The 14,418-nt window shown below is 42.0% G+C and overlaps 2 protein-coding genes and 1 long non-coding RNA gene across 3 annotated transcripts in view; 1 reads left to right on the top strand and 2 right to left on the bottom strand.

Annotated features, from left to right (window-relative positions):
- LOC115578523 (CD209 antigen-like protein C) overlaps positions 1–14,418 on the bottom strand; it is a 61,368-nt gene that overhangs the window by 17,865 nt on the left and 29,085 nt on the right. The gene's annotated exons all lie outside the window — the stretch shown is intronic.
- On the bottom strand, positions 2,008–9,307 carry LOC115578530 (uncharacterized). Its single transcript, XR_003983475.1, has 5 exons — positions 9,293–9,307; positions 9,056–9,197; positions 8,591–8,844; positions 7,492–7,743; positions 2,008–2,022 (listed from the first exon to the last, which is right to left on the bottom strand). It is a non-coding gene; the product is annotated as an uncharacterized LOC115578530 (long non-coding RNA).
- On the top strand, positions 4,506–12,180 carry LOC115578522 (glyceraldehyde-3-phosphate dehydrogenase-like). The gene is made up of 12 exons (XM_030411522.1): positions 4,506–4,624; positions 5,244–5,291; positions 9,076–9,175; positions 9,371–9,480; positions 9,580–9,670; positions 9,805–9,920; positions 10,225–10,306; positions 10,576–10,727; positions 10,861–10,939; positions 11,234–11,317; positions 11,594–11,691; positions 11,845–12,180. Exons 2-12 carry the CDS (start codon positions 5,269–5,271, stop codon positions 11,912–11,914), a joined length of 1,005 nt encoding a protein of 334 aa, XP_030267382.1. The 5' UTR covers positions 4,506–4,624; positions 5,244–5,268; the 3' UTR covers positions 11,915–12,180.

Here is a 14,418-nt window from a genome sequence, read left to right as displayed (position 1 = left end):
ATTAATTCTCGGCACTCGTCAGGCAGATGTAGGCGGACATGACGATGCTGAACGTGCTCTGTGTTCGTCGTCCTGGTGGCTCAGCAGGTTTTCGTCGCCTGGACTCAGATCTGCTTCTTGACCTTTGTGGTGCGTCTTTCCTTTTTTTCCTTCCCCGACACGTCTCACTGTCACATCCAGTCTTTAACGAGGAGGAAATACTTAAATGTCATCAGCTTAAAATGAAATTATGAAAGGTCACCGTCATAAACAGTTGGAGCCTCCTGGGGTGATTCAATCGTTTCAGGGGAGAGAAATGAAGAATTAAACCAGTTATGATGAATTCTGTCTGGTTTGATCTGATCTTACTGAATGACTTCAGGTACATCACACCTGCTCCGATCACCTGCTGCTCGAGTCCCACCTGATTTTCTCATGTGATGGTTCGACGGCTGCACGCTGCGTGTTTGTTTTGCCATTTGAATTTGGTAAAAAGCCTTTTATTTGCCAGTTGTTTGTGGATCCAGTGTTCTTTTTTATTAATGAAGTATTTTAATTTCTTTTATCCATCTAGATAGTTTCGGTGTGAGTTGCAGAGTTTTGGAGATATCAGCTGTCAAGATGTGAAGTAATCATATTTCTACAATTAGATTTTAAGATGCAAGGAATTTACTCTTCATCTCACAATGCTAACTACAGTTTTTGTTGATTCTAGCGCCCCCGTTTGGACAAAAGCGGTACGACATTGGCGCCTGCTGTTATAAAGATCTTTGCTAGCGCTTTGCTGATGGTCTTGTTCGCTGTTACAGGTCGTTTATGATCATCAGAGGAATCAGAGACTGTTTCATAAACACTTAAAAGTTCCTCCTTGTCACTTTAAGTAAAAATAATAATTTGTATATCCATCCTGTGATTTGGATCCACACCAAAATGTGATGGATGCTCCCCTTGTCCTGCTACAACCTTTTAACTAAGTTTCAAATGAAGTGGAGCTGCAAAGTGTCAGAATATAAATTAAAGGCTGTGTAGGTTGAGGCTTTTAGAGGCTTTCACGCCAACGTAGATGAAATCAAACTGAAAAGCAACAAGGAGAATAAGAAATAACATCCTGTGCTCGAGTTGGAAAAGTCATGAAGACGTGAGAACCAGAATTCAACATGTTTGTACAGTCTGAGACGCAGGAGGACGGCGTGAGGCCACGGGAGCTTTCAGTGCAGCCACGCTCTCTTTTGTGTGATCGAGCGTGCTCCTGTTGCATCGTGGGAGTTTATCAGCGCGGCTGGAATGCAAAGTAAACCGATGACAAAGCATTTCTCAAGCTGGATCTTACACAAACTGCAGGTCTGTACAGCGTTACACCTGAACACACACGTCCACACAAAAGAGCCACGTTTATCTTATCTCGGTGTTCCTACTTTTTTGTCCGCTCTCATTCATTCACTCATTTTGTCCTCCAGACGTTTTTAACCTTTGACCCCGAGGCCGGCGGTGCCTCACACAACGTGTCTTCCCACCAAATGTCACACCCCTTGACATATTGAGAGTATATGAAGGCTCGGTGCAGGAGAAGGTCGGATGTCATATATATAGGCTGACCTTTACTTCACCCTGCGCTGACCGACTTAAATAACTGTATATACGTTGGGAGGCGCGGAGCATTGTGACCGCTTAAATGGCACAGGTCTCAGATCGCACGCTGACCGGTGTCGACTTCAGATCCAAGTCCTGACCAACAATGAACCGATCAAACATAAAACCTTCCTGTGTCGCTCTGTGTTCACTGTCTACTCACAAAAACAAAAAAAAAACAGCCGAAGCTCTTTGATTAAATGTCACGCGTCAAAGAAAACAAGATATCTGAAGACTCGGCTCGGTCGTGTCGCTTAATAAACTGCCCTGCACACAACCGTCGATAACAGACCGGACAGATGTTGCTCCATTGTGTTCGAACAGCGTGTCGACAGAATACAATGGATGAGGGTTCTGATCCGTGGAGATCCGGCCGGCAGACTGATTATCCAGGAATAGACTTGGACGGTCTCTCTGTGAAGGAGACGCAGGAGATTTAATTTCAGAGACAGAGCTCTCAATCAACAACACACATTTGTCTTTCGCCTTTATTTGGTTCTGAGCTTTAGGATTGGATTTGGTGATCCGCGACCCAAATATGTCGGTTAAAATCACCGGACGTCGTGACCTTAAGTTCACCAAATCAACTGGGTTACAGAGCCTGCTGACATTCGTCGTAATAATTCTTTTTGCAGCTGCTACGAGAGCAGGAAAATAAATGTGCTGATTGTGATTGAATAGTGCAAATAGGTTCAGTGGCAGGCGAGCTGTGTTTCCTCCAACTGCTCCTTGATTACAACACAGAGGCTGGAGCTTCATCAACACACCCAGCAGGCTTACAGGTGCCACGGAGCAGCAAGAGACGCGTCATATCTGATTTTCCACAATATGATTACAATAGTTCACCATAAATATATTTTACACCCAGTTAAATTCATCTTTTAGAGTCCCGGACTAGCGAGTTTCATCATCCAGGGAGTCAGAGTCCGGGTTGGAGCCTGGAACCAGCTCCTTGTCACCAAACTGGCCTCCGCCTCTCCGCCGGTCTTGGCTCACTTAGAGGCAGCTGAGCCCGGTTTCGCGACCCGCTCACCTGGCTCTGACTTGTACACTCCAGTGCTGCTCCCCGCTGGCAGTCTGGTTGTGTCCCAACATGCTCTGCTGCATGAAAACCTCCTTTCCCTGAATGCCAGTCCGGACAGAGTCAGCTAAAAGCACCACTAGCTGCACAGCTAACTACGTGAGCACAGCTACAGTTAGCAGCAGTTAGCATACATATTGCACCTTTAAAAACAGAAGTCTCTGCAGCTGGTGAAGAAACTGTTTAATCACCAACTCTCCTCAACACTAAGCAGACAAGACAGTTCATTTAATAATGTACTCTATAATAACATTCTACAGCTGTTCAGTTAGCAATAAATGTATAAACTATAGCTGCACGGCCGACGGTGATATAAAACTAATGACTGAGGCAGCAGCTTAAAGCCAGAGTGTGACATTTGCTCGCCACCTCCTCTCTGTGCATGCTGAGGTTCACGTAGCACTGAGTTCCACTCCATCACATGACTGACTGTTACAGTGAACATGACACTGGACAGCAGGGTGGAGGTGGTGGTGGTGAGGGGGGGGTGGAGAGGTCTGGCTTTGGACTCAGGACCAGTTTGAAAATCAGCTGCACTGAACTATCTGACTTGATTCACTTAAACTTTGTGTGTGTGAAGAAATGAATGTGCAAAGTGGGGTTTGTGTCGTCAATAGCTTTTATTTTCTAAATCAATAGCACTAAAACAAATTTAGAGGTTGTTGCAGCTTAATGGAGAGTTTGTAAAAGCAATAAAGCTACAGGGATGACTGTGTGGACAACAGTGATATTATAATATGACAAAAAAATCAATTATAAACAACAGTAGACGAGTGTTATTTATTTGTATTACATTTTTAACACTCCGGGTCTTTAGATCCCAGTTTACTTCTCACAGATATGCCAGACATCAAGTGAGAATAAATATAGGCTACCGTTGAATTAGCCTATATAATTATTATTTTTTAATTAATAACATTATTATAGGTAGGCTACATTGATGTTGTAATGACACCTGTACATTTTTTTCAACGTAACCATAGTAAGCAATTTAAATGATATTTTGGATGCTGATATATATGCTAACTTTAGCTGAGATGGTTAGCCTAGCTCATATGTGTCTGTTTAGCCTACTTTGCTGAGTTGCAGCCATTTTAGCTATTACAGCCAACTGTCAATAACAGGATGATAGTAAATGGTAGTCAAGAGAAACAGAAGACCCATAAAGTCAGCAAATTAACTCAAAGTCATTAAGTGATATCTGTATAAGGTTTGCTAACCTAATTAGTTAACATCAACCAGCATAAGCTAGCTTAAACTCCTGAGTGTATTTTAAAAAAGGGTGAGTTTTATTGTTTAAGTATTAAACTTTATGTCTATAAGATGGTACCTGTGTAGTTTATTCTTTCAAACATTGTTTTAATGTTTATTTCGTGATACATCTATAAATCACGGTTTAGCTAGTTTTTCGTACTCTGCCACTGTTGCTTAGCAACCACGTCATGTAGCCCCGCCCACGGACCACTTCTGGCGGAGGATGATATTTTATTTAAAATACCAGAGACGTTCTACTTTGAAAATACTCAATTAAAAAGACACAGTGTCACATTAAAACAAGTACAGTCCCTCAGTAGGTTTATAACTGAGCTACTGGGACATTATGTGTTTGTGTCTCCTCTAAAAACTGCACTAGAAGCTTCACGTGACCTGTTTATTATTTAATTATGTCATCATTAAGAGCTGTGAAAATTTCATTTATCTGTTTATTACTGACGCTCAGTTACGTTTGTGTTAATATCTATGGACCTGTTCACGACTGTCATGTTCAATAAAGTAAAAAAAAAGAAGAAAAAAAAAGTTTCACGCGACCTTGACATTTTGGTTGGGGGCGTGGCCGGCGGCGAGCTGCGGGGATAAATGGCGGTGAGCCCTCCGCTCGTTCCCGCTGTCTCTTCTCCCGCAGAGGTCGAACCGACTGAGGTGCATTCACAACCGGTACAGTTCAACTTGTTCACCATCGTTTAAATATTCTACCTCTACTTCCTCTTCTTCTTCTTCTTCTTCTACTTCTTCTTCTATCAATTCTTCTTCTCCTATTTCTTCCAATTCTTCTTCTTCTTCTTCTTCTGTTTCTTCTTCTTCTTCTTCTTCTATTTCTTCTAGTCCTCCATCTTCATATTACTGAAGTTGTTAAAAGTGCATTCTTCTTCTTCTTCTTGGTTTTCTGCTTCTTTGACTATAATTACTACTATTTCTATTTCCTCTTGTAATCCTCCTACTTCTTCTTCATACTGAAGTCGTGCAAAGTGCATTTCTTCTTCTTCTTCTTCTCCTTCATATAATTGTAGTTATAAAAGCATTTCTCCTCCTCCTCTTTCTTCTTCTCCTTTGTGTATTTAAAGTGGTTAAAATAGTGTAATAAAAGAGTTTTAGGTTATTATGGAACAGGTGTCAAACTGACTTTTATGGGAGTTTTATTAAAAGTTTTAGTAAAGTCATATAGTTTGTTATCTGGGCTTCTTGTTGCAGCGTCCTACTTCTGCACGATTCTGTGTTTTGAGTTGTTTTTGGCTAAATGATGTATTAAATATGTCTTTAATCTTTTCCTTTGCAGTGAGGACTAGAACATATCAGACACAATGGTGAAGATCGGAATCAACGGGTGAGTTCATGCTTTTTATCATAATATTTTTCATTTTAGTCGCTCTACAACACCAGTCGTTAGTGTGCTGGTGTCTTCTCTATTGGCCACCGGGATTATTAAGCCTTAGCTACAGTCCATTTATTAATAGAAATAAAATGAAACAGCTGCAAAACACAAACACTGGAAACCACATCAGCTGAAAATAGAAGACAACAGGTGGAAAAAAACCTTCTCGGGTTCATCGATAATCCTCCAGTGCATCATCTTCTTCCATGTCTCAAGTGATGTGATACTTTTTCGGCATCCTCTGGCTCATTAAGTGAAATTTAGAGGTCTCTGCTGAGTGTCGATGAGCAAACACACAACCACCCACATCCACATGATCAGAGGATCAGAGCAGAAGAGCTTTCATATCCTGAATCCCTGATGTTATGAGCATCCAGCAGGCGGGAGTGTAAAAGGTGTTGGAGGCGCTGGACCCGGACCATGTTCCTCCGACCGCCAGATGATTATCTGAGAGTCGCTTTTTAATCATTTCGCTCGGAGACAAGAGAGTAATCGAGTCAGTTGAAGGAGAGGAAATTGGAAATGAGGGTGTGAGTCAGTGAGGAGATGATGGGCAATGAAAGAAGAGAAAAAATGTCTTTATTTTCCTGGACGTACCGGTCGATATGAAATACATTTATATGTTTAACCGTCTTAAAAGCTCAATGGACATCACATCAGAGCTGAAACAATTAGTGGATCAGTCAGTTAGTCGACATCTTTCAATCCTTGATATCAGTTGTCGTCTAAAGATTGTAAAATAGTTTGAAATTTGAAGCTGTTGATCTCAGAAACACTGCTGGCTTCCTGAGCCTCTTTATATTTCAGACTGTCTTTGTGCTGTCGAGGTGACAGGAGAGGACTGTGGACAGGACCCGTCTATCGTCTGGTTATTTATAGCCGGGCGGTGTTGTGGTGTCACGGTTGGCGTCCCCCTCTTCCTCCACACCCTTCAGACCCCTCCACTCCCCCCTCTCTGCTCCGGCCCGTATCGCTGCCCTCCTCAGCTGTCACATTCCTTTTATTCTCCCCCTCCTTGTCTATTTTTAACCCTCTAACCTTTCGGCTCGAGTTCAGAGATCATCCGGCCGGCGGTTCGCGGACGCTGCTCCGACTCGCGGATCACCAGGTGAATCGTTTTCCACCTCCTCCTCCTCCTCCTGCCGTCGAAGCTGCGGGAAGATTCAGCTCGTTGATTCTGGCCTCGTACCAACACCGACACCGAGCCTCAGAAACAGAAGATGGGCTCACGTCCACTTTATGGTCGCTTGATTGCTTCCCAAAACTAACCGAGGAAAACGGCGATGTCCACTGACACTTCCCTTCTGTGAAGGAGCCAAGTTGGCTCTCCAGAAAGATTATCTGGACCTCAGTCTGTGTGAAGTCTGCAGGATCTTTCCACCGCAGAGACTTACATGTGTTATGTTTTGCACTACAGTTCAAATACAGATTAAAAGTTTCCCTACAGGGATTAATTACAATAAAAAGCCCTGCAGCTGCAAATAACCTCGATGACGCTGATCAGATTCATGCTTCTTCTAAGTTACCGGCTCTTTATTTCGACTCTCCTGAACGCTGAAAACGTCACACAGATCACCAAAACTGTGCAGACAGTTCTGTAAACTCAACATGACAAACTTAACAAAAACTCTGCACACTGCAGCGGCCTTATGGGTAATTTATTGATGCATCCACAAGTGATGTTTCAAGCAAATGCGCCGTATTTATACTTATTAAACATACAAGCTCGGAGAAGATGATGATACAACAAAACACCTCGACCAAAATAACAGTTTTTGATGCCTTTCTTTGACAAATATGAACTCTTTTATTCATTAGGATGGAGACAAAGTTCTCAAATATTGTCTGATTTAAAACAAAAACTGTCTAAAATCACAAATCTTTAGCCAACTTGTAACTTCGGGTACTAGATGCAGACGTGTTTAACCAAAAGTCTTATTATTTTGGCTGACAGACTGATAAACACGTGTTTGTTCATTCAGTATTTGTTGAAGGAAAACAAAATCCTTCATGTAATAAATATTTCCTGCATGTCAGCCGTTTTCCTCGACACGCTCAGCTCTTGTTTGAATACAAAGAGGCCGTATGAATATTTATTAATGGGTTTGTCACGGTTGATTTTGATGGATTGTAGATTGTCAGCGGTACAAACCTGCCGTCAGTCGGCTGAGTCGCAGCAGCAGCGACCTTCCACCATCAGCGACGACCTTGTTACCAACTTCCTGTTGCCCCTCGACTCCTGACCTTTCTGTAGATGGACGCTGTCGCCTATTTTGGCGCTCAGACTGTGTGTTGTGTCTCTGTCACATGGTTTAAGTTTCAAAGAGTCCCACGAGAACATACAGTGAGTATGTGATGTGACCTTTGAGTGTTGGAGACGCGCGACGTTACGTAACAGGAACACCTGGAGGATCAGAAATAGTCTCGTCACTGTCAAAGTCTTTGTCCTCCACTGAAGACGACTGGAGGCTGTAAAACTTTGGACTTTTAGACTTATTGCAGCTCTTAAACTGAAGTTTAATGACTTGATTATTTTTAATTGATGCCGCATTCAATTTATCTCTTGTTGCTCAGATTTTAGTTAAATGATTCTGATTTAATTGTGTTTCTCAAACTCTGGACATTTGTAATGTTGTACGATATTATATTAGGTGATGCTTTACATTAAGGACATTGTAATAAGCATTAGTTAGGAGGTAATACAGCCCTTATAAGACATTAATAAGACAGTATAAGAAGAATTCATAGAGCCAATATAGCCAATAGATGCAGAATGTTAACTGTAATAAATGCAAAATAAATTATGAATTCATCTTAATAAGGTAACAAACAAGCTTAGAAAAGGTTCAACAATGACATAATGGGAAAGTTATACTCCATAAATGTGTTTGTAATGCTATAATAAGAAACTTAAAAGGCTTTTATTAACATTCTTAAGCATCTATATTCAGTTTTAAACAAGTTTCTTATCTTATAACATCAGTGAAGGAACCTCGCCAGCTTTTTGATCATCTCGTTAACAGAGATGTGGTTTGGACTGTAACTTGTCAGCGATAATCAGATGGTGGATGTCTTAACAACTCCAGGACTTCCTCTTTGGTAAACTAATAAAGCTTTTTAAGGCGCTCAAGTTTTCATTGGATACATCAAATAGTGCAATTTATCCCACAAAGAGCTGCAAGATGACGTCTGCAACCCAACAATATTCACTTTTCCTTCATAGAGGAGTAAAGAAACCAGAAGATATTCACATGTAAGAAGCTGGAAAAGCATCCAACTGATCAGAGTCTGACTGAAGTGATGATATGTCAGATAAATCCTCCCCTGACTGAACATCCTCTCTCTGCAGTTTCAGCCCCTCTCACTATGACAGCAGCCATATTAGGTGTAAACAGGCTTTTGGCTGCCGATGCCAATTATTGTTCTACAGTCGAGGTTGTTAGGCCTTGTATGGCCCTGCTGTCCTTCACCGTGACTCCCGTCTGTGTTGAGGTTTCAGTGCCACCTGCTGGTCAGAGAGAGAAAATGAAGCAGGGTTTGTTTTGTACAAAAAGCTGTTTTAAATTAAAAGATAGAAGTGAGTTCAGAGTAAAGAGCGATGAGTATGTTTCTGAAGAATCTGAGGCACCATAACACGTCTTTAAAGTATAGAAAAGTACATATTCTCTGATTTAACCGCAAGAGAATCTCCTCTGAAGCTGTTTAATCACGCTGACCTCGTCCTCCTGTGTTTCAGATTCGGACGTATCGGCCGTCTGGTGACCCGCGCCGCCGCCTCCGGAGGCAAGGTCGAGGTGGTCGCCATCAACGACCCCTTCATCGATCTGGACTACATGGTGAGAGGACTGGCTGTTGGTTCTGATCCGGGCAGAATGTGAAATTAGGATGGAGAAATTTAAAAGTCTTTGCTGGAGACAGAAAGTTAATTTAAATGTTAGCTTGTAGCATCAAACCTGTGGAGCTTCTCTGTGATTAAAGCTGCTGTTACAGGTGTTTTACAGGTATTAATCATCAGGTTTTGTCTCCTGCAGGTCTACATGTTCAAGTACGACTCCACTCACGGTGTGTGGAAGCACGGAGAGGTGAAGGCCGAGGGCGGCAAGCTGGTTATCGGCAACATGCACATCACGGTGTACCACGAGTGCGTACTCACCACACTGCAAGGTTCATAGACATTTTTAACACGGTATTATTGAACAGTTTTACCAATGAAACCTCTCCTGTGTGTGATGATGTGCAGGAGGGACCCCACCAACATCAAATGGGGCGATGCTGGCGCCGACTACGTGGTGGAGTCCACCGGTGTGTTCACCACCATCGAGAAAGCCTCCGTAAGTTCAACGCGCGAACATGATGACAAGAAGATTCAGCAAAAAATATAGAGGAGGAAATCAATATTGATATATAGATATTGTTTTATGCAGTACAGTGAATACGACCTTTACCGTCCTGTTTGTCCCCGCAGGCTCACCTGAAGGGCGGAGCTAAGAGGGTGGTGATCTCTGCCCCCAGCGCCGACGCTCCCATGTTCGTCATGGGCGTCAACCACGAGAAATACGACAACTCCATGAAGGTCGTCAGGTGAGTTTTAAAAAGTTCACTCTCAGGTGTGGTTGATGATAACGACCTTTAAGGTTGTGACGCGTGTTAGTTGATCCGTGGTGACGTCACCTGCTCGTCCTGCTTCCTGTGAAGTGTTTTTCAAACCTGGCGAGGACAGATGTGAACATCTGGAGGCTGTTTCAGTGCCCTGCCAAAAGAAAAAAACACGAATGTCAAACCCAAGATCATCTCTTAAAATACACTGAGTGTCTGTGCACGTCTGATGTCAGTAACTGTGGACGGTTTGTATGTGTGACATGTTCTCGCTGTCTCGTCTCCACAGCAACGCTTCATGCACAACCAACTGCCTGGCTCCCCTCGCCAAGGTCATCAACGACAACTTCGGCATCGTTGAGGGTCTCATGGTAAACAACTCACACTTTATGTGCAACCTGTTTCAGTCCAACGGAAGGAAAGAAACTTTACTCTCGTGTCAACTATTTTTTATTGATTCTCACGTTGAATAGACCGAAATTGAACGATTGCTAAATACAAGTTATATTCTCAGATCAGCTCCTTTTGACTGATCATCAGCACATTATTTCCTAACAGACAAGATGTCATCGTAACAGTTTCGTTCATGGCATGAAGCATGAATCTGTCTTTTAACTCAACCTTCTTCTCGCTCCTCCAGAGCACAGTCCACGCCGTCACCGCCACACAGAAGACCGTTGATGGTCCCTCTGGTAAGCTGTGGAGGGACGGACGTGGAGCCTCCCAGAACATCATCCCCGCCTCCACCGGAGCCGCCAAGGCCGTGGGCAAGGTCGTCCCCGAGCTGAACGGGTACGATCAACCATCACCTGGTTTTACCTCACATGATTTGCTTGTGGGGATCCGTTTCGAGCTGTTAACAGGATTGAAACCTGTTAAGATGTTTTTATTTTGCGTCTGACTCTTGACTGTCTTGTTCTTACAGCAAACTGACCGGTATGGCTTTCCGTGTCCCCACCCCCAACGTCTCTGTGGTGGATCTGACCGTCCGTCTGGAGAAGCCTGTAAGTCTCTCCTGACCTTTATAATATATATTCTGAAGATTTGTTATCGTTCACACGTAACAGGCACCAATGTGTCTGTTACATTAAGGTCTATAAATAAAGTTGATGAAGGTCAAAAGGGAAGAAAGTTTTACAGCCCGAGTTGAATTTCAACAGATTTGTCATCCACATCCCTCAGCTCTGTTTTTTAAACTGAGATGCTGCTGCGCTCACATGTTTTTAGTAGTTAAAATCCAGCTGCACTGTTGAAAACTACCGCTTAGTTTAATTATGATGTCTTGTCTTTGTCTGCAGGCAAAGTACGACGACATCAAGAAGGTCGTCAAGGCCGCTGCTGAGGGACCCATGAAGGGATTCCTGGCATACACAGAGGACCAGGTACAGAAAACAAGATCAACTGTTTAATATATAGATATATACCTGTCTTCAGAGCCACAGTCAGGTGTGTTCATGAGCCACAAGATGGCAGCACATCTATAATAATATAACAGATGTCAGATGTCTTTTCACCTGCAGATATTTTAACTTTTTGCATTAAATAAACCTATAAAAAAAAGCCCACAGCAGCATGAATCCAGCTTCTTACAGATCAGTTGAGCAGCTCTGTTTCTACTGTGCGTGTATTAAACAGCTGCGTCGCCTCTTTCTGCTCAGGTCGTGTCCACAGACTTCAACAGCGACCCTCACTCCTCCATCTTTGACGCCGGCGCTGGCATCGCACTCAACGAGCACTTTGTCAAGCTGGTTTCATGGTGAGTTGTTCAAACTGAGGACACTGATCTGAACTGTGGTTTGACAAGTATTATATATAAAAGTTACTTCATGTGACTGATGACTAGAGAACCGGACCTCTTCTCACGAATATGACATCATCCCCGCTCTCTCTGCTCGCTGTGTGTCTGCAGGTACGACAACGAGTTCGGCTACAGCAACCGTGTGTGCGACCTGGTCCTGCACATGTTCAGCAAGGAGTAAAAAGTCCTGCCACGGTTTCCTCGTTCCTTCCCATGATTCCCTCTTTTCCGTCACCGTTTGAACTGGATGCCGTGCCGTACGCCCCCGGGAGCAAACTCTTCTACAACAAACACTAGCTGACAGAAAAACACAAATAATAATGATGATAAAATACCTTTTTATATGATGAAGTCACATCTGTTCTGTTCTGAATGGTCGTGATGCACTACACATGCACAGTGCCTCCTTTGCACTTAATAAAGTCCTCAGTTTGTGGAAAACGACAATATGACTGTGTGCCTATTTCTCTGGACAGAAGGCATGTTTTTTAGTTTGAATGAGCTCAGATGAAACTGTCATCGAGGTGTTTATTTATTTTTTTTAGCTATTAGCTAAATTTCATCTGTAGTCCCTGGGCAGGAATAAATAACATAAATCTAACACAGACAAGCACATACAATAAAAAAAACAACTCCTCACACAAGCAGCCTTTCAAACAACAACAATAAAACGGTTTCACACTCTTAAAACACAATACAACACAACACAACAACAACAAGACACAACAAAACAATGTTCTTTATTTATCAGCCTGAATCCTGAAGCTGTATTTAACTGTCCTGCGCAGACGAGTGACATTGAGATCAGCTTTATTTATTCTGATTTCGAAATGCTTATTGTAAACATACTGTAAACATAGAGCGCTCACATCACGTTCAGCATTTTTCTGGCTCATAATGTGACGTTTGAGAACCTAAAACCCAGTTTCTCCCAGTTGACACGGCAACACATAACCTGCGTTATCGGAAATCTCCACTTTGGCCGGAGTTTTTAGATTGATTGATTGATTGATTGGTTTATTTAAGTGCCAAACACCATGGTTGGTGCCCAGCCCTCATGGGCTTATTAGACACTAATCATATTCATCAAATAATAATTTCACAATTACATCCACAATAGCCACGTGACATAATACAGAGCACATCATAACATAACTAAACCATTAAAGATATGGATACAAATAGAAATGGATTGTCATATAGGATACAAAATACTTTGCCGCAGATACCAGGCCTTTTCTATACATTTTGCCAAAGCAAAAACATCATTTTCAAACAACCAGCACAGAATCTCCCCATCAAATTTCCAAAATATATCAGGATTTTTAAACTGGATTGATTCCAATAAAGAGTTCCGTAAATCACAATATAAAGGACAATAAAATACAAAATGAAATTCATCTTCCACAACCTAGAGATCACAAAATTCACAAGCTTTGGCTTCTTCCATATATCCTGTTTCCATTGATCTTCATATTTCCTGAGTAATCTTTGTCTGATGACATTTATATTACATTGCAAATTATTTTGAAACATTATATGTAAGTCAGAGGCAGACAATATAATTGAAACCTCTCTAGACCAGGGGTGATGCTTTACTCTGTCCCAATTAAACATTTTCCTAGTTAGCCTTTCCTCTGGCAGACTGACAAGACGGTTCCACAATCGCACCATTTCACATCTTTGTTTTACAATACATGGATCCCATCCTGCCTCCCCTTCAACAGCTACTTTTGCTGCATATTTATGCACACCAAGAAAACACCTCAAAGCACGATTCTGAACAGAATTACAATCAAAAACCCCTTCAAAGCCCCAAACCCCTGCAGCATAAAACAAAACCGAGTCAACCAAAGATTTACAAAGTTGTGTAAATGTAGAAAAACCAAGATCTGTACATAATTTCATTTTACTCAACACAGAACCTAATGCTCTTCCAGCAGACTCTGCTAGTATTTTCCTTCCCTCTGAAAACTTCATATCTTCATCAAAAACAAAACCAAGATATGTATAGTGACAGGTATATTTTCTCTATATCTTCTAAATTGAAATATATGATTACTCTGTAATTCGCTTTTCTTCCTTTAGAAATAATCCTTTTCTGTGATTAAAAACAAGATTTTCATGTAAATGAGAGGCCAAACTGCAGGGAAATATCTGCGTCCTCCCTTGGTGTAAACGGGGCCTTAACTTGCAGAGTGAACGTCTGCTGTACTTCCCCGCAAAGTAATTTAGAGGCGTGTTAATGTGTTACAAGGTTAATTAGGCCATGAAGGGATTTCTGGCATACACAGAGAGCCAGGTACAGAAAACAAGATTAATCGTTTGATAAATAATTATATGACTGTATTCAAAACCACAGTCAGGTGTGCGTATTATGGGAATGTGTGTAGAGCCGTTCATGAGCCACAAGATGGCGGCACAGATGTAATAATAAGGCAGATAAAGACGCCTCATTACTTCATATAAATCGTCTGTCTCTCTTAATTAACTCTTGAGAATTGATGATGACGGTGTTTTTCTCCCAAAATTCTGGTTAAATGTCACTTCTCATTCACAACACTTGAATGTTATGAGTGAGAAACTTCATCCAAACCTTCAATCTTCTGAATAATTGAAATGTTATCTGTCTCCATCATCCATGACCTATATACAGCGGTGGTTTCTTACACTTCTCATGTAAAG

The sequence above is a fragment of the Sparus aurata genome, chromosome 3, assembly GCF_900880675.1.
Source record: "Sparus aurata chromosome 3, fSpaAur1.1, whole genome shotgun sequence".
Taxonomy (NCBI): domain Eukaryota; kingdom Metazoa; phylum Chordata; class Actinopteri; order Spariformes; family Sparidae; genus Sparus; species Sparus aurata.
The sequence above is the reverse complement of the archived record's forward strand: the minus strand, read 5'-3'. Positions and strand labels throughout refer to the sequence as shown.

Coding starts and splice junctions, on each gene's coding strand:
- LOC115578522 (XM_030411522.1), top strand. CDS start 5,269: ATGGTGAAGATCGGAATCAACGG. Junction 5,292..9,075: donor GTGAAGATCGGAATCAACGG/GTGAGTTCATGC, acceptor CCTGTGTTTCAG/ATTCGGACGTATCGGCCGTC. Junction 10,940..11,233: donor CCGTCCGTCTGGAGAAGCCT/GTAAGTCTCTCC, acceptor CTTTGTCTGCAG/GCAAAGTACGACGACATCAA.